Below are 8,842 nucleotides of genomic sequence, written 5' to 3'. Positions count from 1 at the left end.
TTTTCAGTCATAAGGAAATGAATAAGTAGCCTAACATAAATGAACAGATATATGTCGAAAGTGCACATTGACAGTTGAGATGTTCTGAACCTCGCAATCAGAGCAAATAAAACTAAATATGATAAATAAGCCTCCTCAACTCTTTCCTTGCTCTTAAGATTTGATCCATTTTTTGTTGCATTGCCCTTTTTTTGTCGCATCAATTTAACAACCTTTTTTTAATGCTGTTCCAGAAAACATGCACTTTTGAACCAATCAGAGCTAACTATCTCTGCTGATCACATGTCAGTATGTCAGCCAATCGAACAGATAAATGAGTCCAGGCGTTTTGCTTTGCTGCGTGCATTCGCACATTGACGTAACTCATCATCGTCAGACTCAGATAACTGCAGCAGCTGGGGAAACCTCCATGCCGTCCGTGGAATTAAATAAATAATAAATATCGGTGGAAACAGATTACGCGACACAAGCACTTTATTATGCTTCTTGTTAACACTTGTGTATCTAAATCTGATGTTGGTAGATTGTTTTCATCTTGGAGATGAAATGCATGTGTGGCAGCTTAGCATTTTTTTTTTTTTAACATAGCTTTTTGACAGTTGCCGTCATATTTTTGGAATCAAAGCACCGTGTACCGGAACAGCATTCCGGCCCTGACTCTTATACCGGAATTGCGTTCCGGCCCTGAATCTTATACCGGAACTGCGTTCCTGACCGTTCTGGCCCACTTTCACCCCTGATTAAACCAATTGGAGTTGTTTGACTCCATGGTTAATGTTCTTGGACCATAAAACCCAAAACATCCCTCTGGTTCCCATTGTTGTTAAACTCGGAACCACAAAGATCTCCTTTGGCGCCCATTGACACTTCCCAACAAAACCACCCGAAAACCTCCATTGGCAGACCCACTAAAAATCTCTATTGGCTATTGTTAATGTTTATCTAGGACCCCCCCCCCCCCCCCCCCCGCCCAAAAAAAAGAGTGTTTTTTTGACCAATTTAAGGCAAGGCAAGGCACATTTATTTGTATAGCACAATTCATCACAAGGCAATTTTAATCGCTTTACATCACATGAGGATCCACAGAGAAAATGATACATAAAAATCCCTTTAGATCAACAAGAAAGTTAAAAACAAAGACAATTGAAATAGGAAATAGAAATAAATCTAGACAATTAATATTTAAAAAAACAATTTTTAAATTCGTTGCAACTTTAAAGTCACCATCAGCATGAAGAATGAAATATTTCTCCAGAAATTGCATTTTTCTAGTTCAATATGGCTACTGACATTTCCATAAAAATGAAAATTTTAACCTACAGTGATTGTGCCAATACAATAGAGCATCTAACACAAAGCTTTTGACTGAGTTTCATTCTCATGTTGAAAACTTCCTCAACTAAAAGCATCATTCCAAACTAAAAGAGGAACAAATCTTATTCCAAACTTTGCTTTTAGTTTCAGTGTCTGCCAATACAGAAATAAATGCCCACATTCTATCTTTGTTGTTACTATTAGGAAAGATGAGTTGTACATTTTCAAATGAAGAGTAATTATTCATTCTAGTAAATTGGATGCCATTTAAGGAGATCTAAGATTGTTGATTTAAAAAAAAAAAAGTAATGAGCTATGAGGGAAGTGGACATTTGTATTCGACAATTGGCTGTTGAGACTGTGGCCATGTGAGGTCATTCTCAGTTCCTGTTTGTCACTGTGCGTTTGTCACATTGTCACCGAAGCAAAAGAGGAGAAATTTATGATCCGCTTCAATATTCAGATATTACACAATGGAAGGCTTTGTCATACCACCTGTAAGTGATTGTTCTTTTATCATTTTCTGTTAGACTGTACTGACTCTTAGGTCATCATAGCATTGTGCCCATTTTTAATACAATGCCGATTTTTGCCAGGTTTTTTGTTGTTGTTGTTTTTCTAACACTCACTTCCTCTCACACAAGGCCTCTGAGGAAATTATTGAAAGTGAACCGGAGAGTTATCGGGCCTCGGCCGAGTTGTATTCTTACCTTGCGAACATGGGCAACGTTTACGAAGGTAAAACTTGACCATATGATGGGAGCTGAACTACAAGCCAAACGTTTGCCGACTCTCAGACTACAGGTGGAGCTTTCACTCAGAGCATGTCCAGCCTGCAGATTTGGACCATTTACCGTCCAGTCATTTAACGGAACTTCAATGCGTGGCTCCTCAGCCAATTCATCCTTACCGCTATGGGGTTGATGATCATCTTCACCTGGATTCCCCTCTCACCGTGTTGCCACAAGTGAGGCCATAATGTTTCCGTTTTTGTTTTTTTTTTGTTTTTTGTTTAGCTGAAATGTGTCAAACTTAAGGTCAGGGGGCTAGATCCAGTCTGCAATGTCATTTTGTGTGGCCCGCAAAAGTAAGTCACGTGCACTGATTTCATGTTTTTTCGCGATAAGGAAATTCAAATGAAATTTCTGAATCCCCCATGTAAGATACAGGACTGTAGAGCTTTTTGTTACTTTCCCCTTTCTTAAAAAAAGTAAATAAACAAATACATATGTTAGAAATAATAATGTAAGCATTTACTTTTCTCTTTTTAATGAAACATTTTTTGAAAAAGAGAATACTTACTGTTTTCTCCTTTTTTAAATAAAAAACAAATTGGTTTTCTAATATTTCTTTATTTACTGTAGTTTACTTTTTCAAATTAAAAATTTAAAAAGAGGCAAATATCTTTTTAAATATAATACAGTATTTTCTATAAACCCCATTCCCTGCCATTGACATCAAATCCATTTTAACTGGGATTGTTGGCATTGAATGATAATGTTTCAGATCGTTTGATCACTGCCAACGCTTTCAGTCAAAATTAATTGAATGTCTATTGCCTTCAATGCCAGCCAGTGAGTTAAGAGCAATGTTCCCTCTAATTTTTCATGTGTCTGAGCAGACACACTAGCTCCCTGAGCACACTGCGGACCACGTTTAGCAACTTCAGATGTGTACACGGTGACTACACACCTGTATCAAGCCTGTTCAAAACCTTGGAACCTACAAAATGATATGGCTTATTAAAAGAATGACATTACAGCAGCAATTTTCATTAGTTTACTTTTAATAAAACTGATGTGGCCCACTTAAAACTAAAAAGACCAAAATATCGTTGTTCATGACATGTGTACTGTGTTACAGTATATGTAAGAATCTTTAACCATAGGAAGAGTCCTGCTTTAGCCTGGGCAAGGTCCAGTTGTGACATGGGTTAGTTAATAAATAAAACATTATGAACAACCAAATTGGGAGCACAGTATATTAAACTCCCACATTAAAACTGTCTAGGCAATAAGGACACTCAAGATTCATATTTTTCCATGTCTGAGCAGCTACACTTCAAAAACACACCTCCTTGAAACAAGTTAAATTCCCTTGTTGTCATTGTAAATCCATTAGAAATAAGTGAAATTATCTGCCAGTGCTTCAAGTCAATTTCACCCACTCAGATTTCTTCAAATAAGAAGAAGAGGTAGCTGAAAATAAGCTTAAAAGACTTATTTTAAGCAATAAATTACGTATATTTAATCTTTAAAAAGCTTTGAAAGGTCAGAAATGTTCTTAATTCAAGAATAGCACTTCTAATTCATTGAGTTACGTTGAAAAATGTCCTCAAGTTACAAACATTTTAAAACAAACGGAACAGGAACTACACCAAAATAAAAGTGTAACAGGAAGTAATGGCAAATTACAAAATAAAAGATGTTCGGTGGACAGAAGAATTAGGTTTTGGTTATTTACACTCTCACCAAAATTATGCGTACTAGTAACATCAAACCAGAGGTTGCGCTAGACATTTTCGTTGTCTGTCATTTTGACTGACAGGGTCATAAAAATCCGGTCATAATCTATTTTTACCCGTCACTTAAATTTTTAAAATGATAATGATGACATATTCAATAGTATTTAGTTTTCATTCATTTTTAATTAATATTGTAACGCTTGCTTGGCGGCGAAAAATTAGACACGGAAGTTGTGGTATTTTTCTCCCTCTTTTTACTCTGCTTACCGCCAACAACACCAAACAAACAACAACTCCGCCCCCAAAGAAAAAGAGGCAACTATATAGACCCCAATCACCAACGTCACACAATGATCTTAATTGTGGTTGTCAGCCCAAAATCTTCTAAATAAATATTAAATGCATCTTACCAGATATAAAATGACTACTACATAGTCTGTGGTGATCGTTTGGTACCCAGATTTCTTGTCGAATTACAGCAGTCCATCTCGCTCTCCTCTTCGGGTCTCTCAGAATACGGTAGAACTTCAAGTCTCTCCGTCTATCTTCTCTGTTACTGCAACCAACCGCCACACACGCCTTCACCATTTTGATTATTAATGTTAACGAGCAGAAAAACACGCCGTAATAGGAGGCATGTACGTAGCGGCAATGTGTAAACACGACGAGCTGACACACAGTATGGCGGCTCCAGTTAGGGGGGCGGAGTTGTGACGTCATGTGATTGGGGTCTATACACAGGCGGCAATCTAGTCCACCAATGGCGTACCGCAAGCAACACGTCACTTCCGCTCATTATTATTCATTACATTAGCTACTGTTGCTAACCAAGGACAAGCCATCGTTTGTCCCTAATAGGAAATGAATGGAAATCGTGTACGAAGAAGACGTTTACAGCGCTAAACCTACCAATTCTCTCCGAAAATGATGTGCCTGGTGCCAAATTGACTGGCATAGACGTGGAAGAACATAAAAATATTCAGTTAAAGAGATGGCTTTAGTGTCGAAGGCTGAAAAAGACGAAAAAAACGAGCCGACCTAAGCATAGCTTTAGCTTTTTTTTATCGACGCGACTTTCAATGACATTCTCCGGTTTCAACAAGCTATCCTTTACCATCAGCCCTGTCTTTCTTATATATCCTCTGGTTGTCCTACGTCTCTTACCGTTCTTTGGGGTAATTTAGTTAGCTTTGTGTAGCGATCGCAAATGCTACTCGGTGACAGCCAACGAACACTTTAAATTTTTTCATTTATAACACATCTTAATCCTATAATTTATTTACACTTCCCCCTTACTAAAGTTGTTTTTTTATATATATAACAGAAACGGTAACAGTGGCAGTCAGATACCATTGGAATTTTTTTCAGGTCATTCATTGTCAGACAGAAGCAGTACGGCACAACGTTACGCAAAAAAAATAAAGTAAAAATATAAAAATGGCTTACCTCTTTGTCCTCTGAAAGACCATGCCAACCCAACATAATGTTTACTGCATATGAAACGTGAATGGATTCGCCGAGCTGCTGTTAAAGTCAGCGCAAGTTGATTCGGTCTTCACATTTTTTCCTCCCGAGTTTTTGGTTTCCGGGAACGTATGAAGAAAACATCCTTCATGGTCGTAATGTCTAGAGTCGTTTCTACAAGTTCCAAAAAAGCAATGCGCGATCGGCATGTTTGTTTTTGAAAGATTACCGGCGAAAAGTAGTACTTTTTACGTTGGGTCTATGTGAGGGCGGGTCTATAATGTCCCACTTCGGCTTTACTTCCGCTTTACGATGCGACGTCACGGTCTAAAAATAGCCTGCGTGCGGTACGCCATTGGATGACGCGCTGGCACACCGGGTGCACCAATAAGAACCTCGCGTTGATGTGTCAATCACGGTGCCGCCGCCAGACCCCGGTGACGCTACAATATTCTGACAGAATAGCCAACGACGTCATGCATCAAGAGAGACAATAGCTAATTAATATGCTCACTCGCCACCCTGTGGTCTGGGGTGTGAATTGCAACCTGTCAAAATGACGGACGGACTTCCATTTTTTTCCATCACTGTTTTAAAAAACCGGTCAACGACGGAAAATATTCGGTTAACGCGACCCCTGCATCAAACAAATGAATAATTTTCAACAATGAAATAACCGCAATTCAGTTAGCCAACAGATTATATCAGAAAATTAGATTAAAATTAATTTTGTCGCGCTTGCAAAGATTGGCAGCGGAATGTTGCTTCAGTAAATCACGGGAGTCAAACTTCCTTTCTTCCACCAATAGGAGCGTCGCGTTGCTGTATCGAACGGACCAATAGGAGTGTCGTGCTGACACATCACTGCGCCGCTAACAGACAGTAGCCCTATCGACGGTACAATGCGTTTCTGTTGAATTTGATTTTATGCGCTGCATTAATTTTCTTGTGTGCTGAGTACGTGCAAGCAGTGTGCGATTGTTTAGAGGGAACATTGGTTAAGAGGCTAAAAAAAATAAGATAACGTCAATTTTGAGTTTAACAATGTCTCCAAAAAATAATGTACTTTCAAAGTAGTTTTGGATTCTTTTGATCACCAATTTGTAGTCGATTAGTCGATTCATCGTGGTAGCCCTAGTTGGTTGGAAACCATATATATACAGTCTATCACAAAAGTGAGTACATCCTTCGCATTTCTTCAGAAATTTAAGTATATCTTTTCATGGGACAACACTGACATAATGACACTTTGAAACAATGAAAAGTGTCGGTGTGCAGCTTATATAAAAGAGTTAATTCATTTTTTCCCCTCAAAATAACTCAAAATATAGCCATTAATATCTAAACCCCTGACAACAAAAGTGAGTACACCCCTTAGAAACTACTTACATCCCTAAATGTCCAAATTGAGTACTGCTTGTCATTTACCAAAATGTCATGTGACTCGTGACAGGAGTGCTGTCAGCATTGCTGCAGAGATTGAAGAGGTGGGGGGGGAGGGGTCAGCCTGTTGGTGCTCAGACCATACGCCACACTCTACATCAAATTGGTGTGCATGGCTGTCACCTCAGGAGGAAGCCTCTTATGAAGACGGTACACAAGAAAGCCCCCAAACAGTTTGCTGAAGACATGTCAACAAAGCACGTGGATTACTGGAACTATGTCCTCTGGTCTGATGAGACGGACGGGCTTTCTTGTGTACCGTCTTCAGAAGGCTTCCCCCCGGGGTGACAGCCATGTTCACCAATTTGATGTAGAGTGTGACGTATGGTCTGAGCACTAACAGGCTGACCCCCCACTTCTTCAATCTCTGCAGCAAGACTGGCAGCACTCCTGTAACGAGTCCCATGACATTTTGGAGGGAAAATGACAAGCAGTACTCAATTTGGACATGTAGAGATGTACGTAGTTTCTAAGGGGTGTACTCACTTTTGTTGCCAGGGATTTAGATGTTATTGGCTATATTTTGAGTTATTTTGAGGGGAAAATAAAATAACTATTATTTAAGCTGCACACATACTACTTTTCATTGTGTCAAAGTGTCATTTTGTCAGTGTTGTCCCATGAAAAGATATACTTAAATATATGCAGAAAATTAAATGCGATGGGTGTTCTCACTTTTGTGATACACTGTATATGTGCGAGCAACAAAAAATGACTTTGACACCCCTTAGGTCATTCAATCTGAAATTGCTGATTAAAAGAACTTTTTTCCAATTGGTGCTAATGTCATAGACAAAATAAGAACTCACTTACATCCTCTTTTCGCATGACTAAACAAACCCGACAATGAATATATGCATGTGAATCTGCACTATGTCTACATTTTTGTCTCAAAGATCCCAAACTACACCTCGCCGTTGTACTACCAGTACCAAAGTTCAGTCACGCCCGCCCACTACTATTCAGAAGGGGAACAAAGAGGTGTCAGCCCCCCACTTGAGGTATCAGAAGGCGAGGATGCATCAGAATACCACAACCTGCCCTCACTCAAGAAAGACACAAGTGAGTATCACCATTTTCACACATGTTAAAAAGGTCATCATCCCTCAAAGTGTGTCAATCTTCCAATTTAGACACCAGAAGGAAAATCCGCTTGTACCAGTTTCTCTTGGACTTGCTAAAAAATGGCAACATGAGCGATTCTATCTGGTGGGTGGACCAAGAAAAGGGCATTTTTCAGTTCTCCACCAAACACAAAGAAGCCCTGGCCAGTCAGTGGGGTGTCCAGAAAGGAAATCGCAAAATGATGACCTACCAAAAAATGGCTCGCGCGCTGAGGAACTACGGGAAAACTGGCGAGATTCAAAAGGTGAAAAAGAAGTTGACCTACCAGTTCAGTGAGGAGGTTTTAAGGAGCTTCTACTCTCAACAGTATGTTCACTGATCAGGACACTGGTTTTTCTGTCTTTTTCATCCTATTACACTATCAATATGTCGTTGTCTTCTTGCAATTCTGTTTCTATTTATTTGCTTCCTGTGAAATATTTCTCTCATTTTTAGTATCCATCTTTTGAAGTCAATTGTAAATACATATTTTTTTTTGTTCTTACCAATCAATAAAGTTGATAATAAAGTCATGCAATAAAGTGGCATGTGGTGGCTATACTCTCCTGTATATAGAAGTTCGTTACAATTAGGAGTGTAAATCACCAATTTCATGACAATACGATATCAATGGACACCGATGTATTATTTGCTCATTCAAGTTATTTGCTCATTATGTGCTCCAATAAATTTATTTATATATTATGTCATATTGCTGTTTAGACGTTGGTCACCTAAAGTAATTTTAGAAATGCACAAAAGTTTTAGATAGTTTTTGCCAAAGCCAAAATTTTACTAAAAATCACTTACAATGGTAAAAAAACATGTCAACAAAAAGTGATATTAAAAAAAAGCCCCGAAGTCTAGAGGCAGTGACCAAAAATTAATAGGAAGTGGCCTAAAATAAACAGCAAGTGACCTGGAAGCACCCTAAAATTAACAAGGAAGTTGGACCCAAAATTAACTCATTGTTTTGCATTGATGATAGACATCCAATTCATTTAATTAGACTGGGACCCAAAAATGCCCCAAAATAAATTGACAGAAAATGTA

The 8,842-nt window shown here is 38.6% G+C and overlaps 1 protein-coding gene across 1 annotated transcript; it reads left to right on the top strand.

Moving 5' to 3' along the window:
- The first annotated feature begins 1,720 nt into the window (after positions 1 to 1,720).
- On the top strand, positions 1,721 to 8,483 carry spi1a (Spi-1 proto-oncogene a). The gene is made up of 5 exons (XM_057835712.1): positions 1,721 to 1,811; positions 1,959 to 2,052; positions 2,112 to 2,281; positions 7,582 to 7,747; positions 7,819 to 8,483. The coding sequence occupies exons 1-5, from the start codon at positions 1,788 to 1,790 to the stop codon at positions 8,127 to 8,129; spliced, it is 765 nt and encodes a 254-aa protein (XP_057691695.1). The 5' UTR covers positions 1,721 to 1,787; the 3' UTR covers positions 8,130 to 8,483.
- Positions 8,484 to 8,842: the final 359 nt, after the last annotated feature.

The sequence above is a fragment of the Corythoichthys intestinalis genome, chromosome 5 (assembly GCF_030265065.1).
Source record: "Corythoichthys intestinalis isolate RoL2023-P3 chromosome 5, ASM3026506v1, whole genome shotgun sequence".
Classification (NCBI taxonomy): Eukaryota; Metazoa; Chordata; class Actinopteri; order Syngnathiformes; family Syngnathidae; genus Corythoichthys; species Corythoichthys intestinalis.
This window is presented reverse-complemented; position numbering and strand designations above follow the sequence as displayed.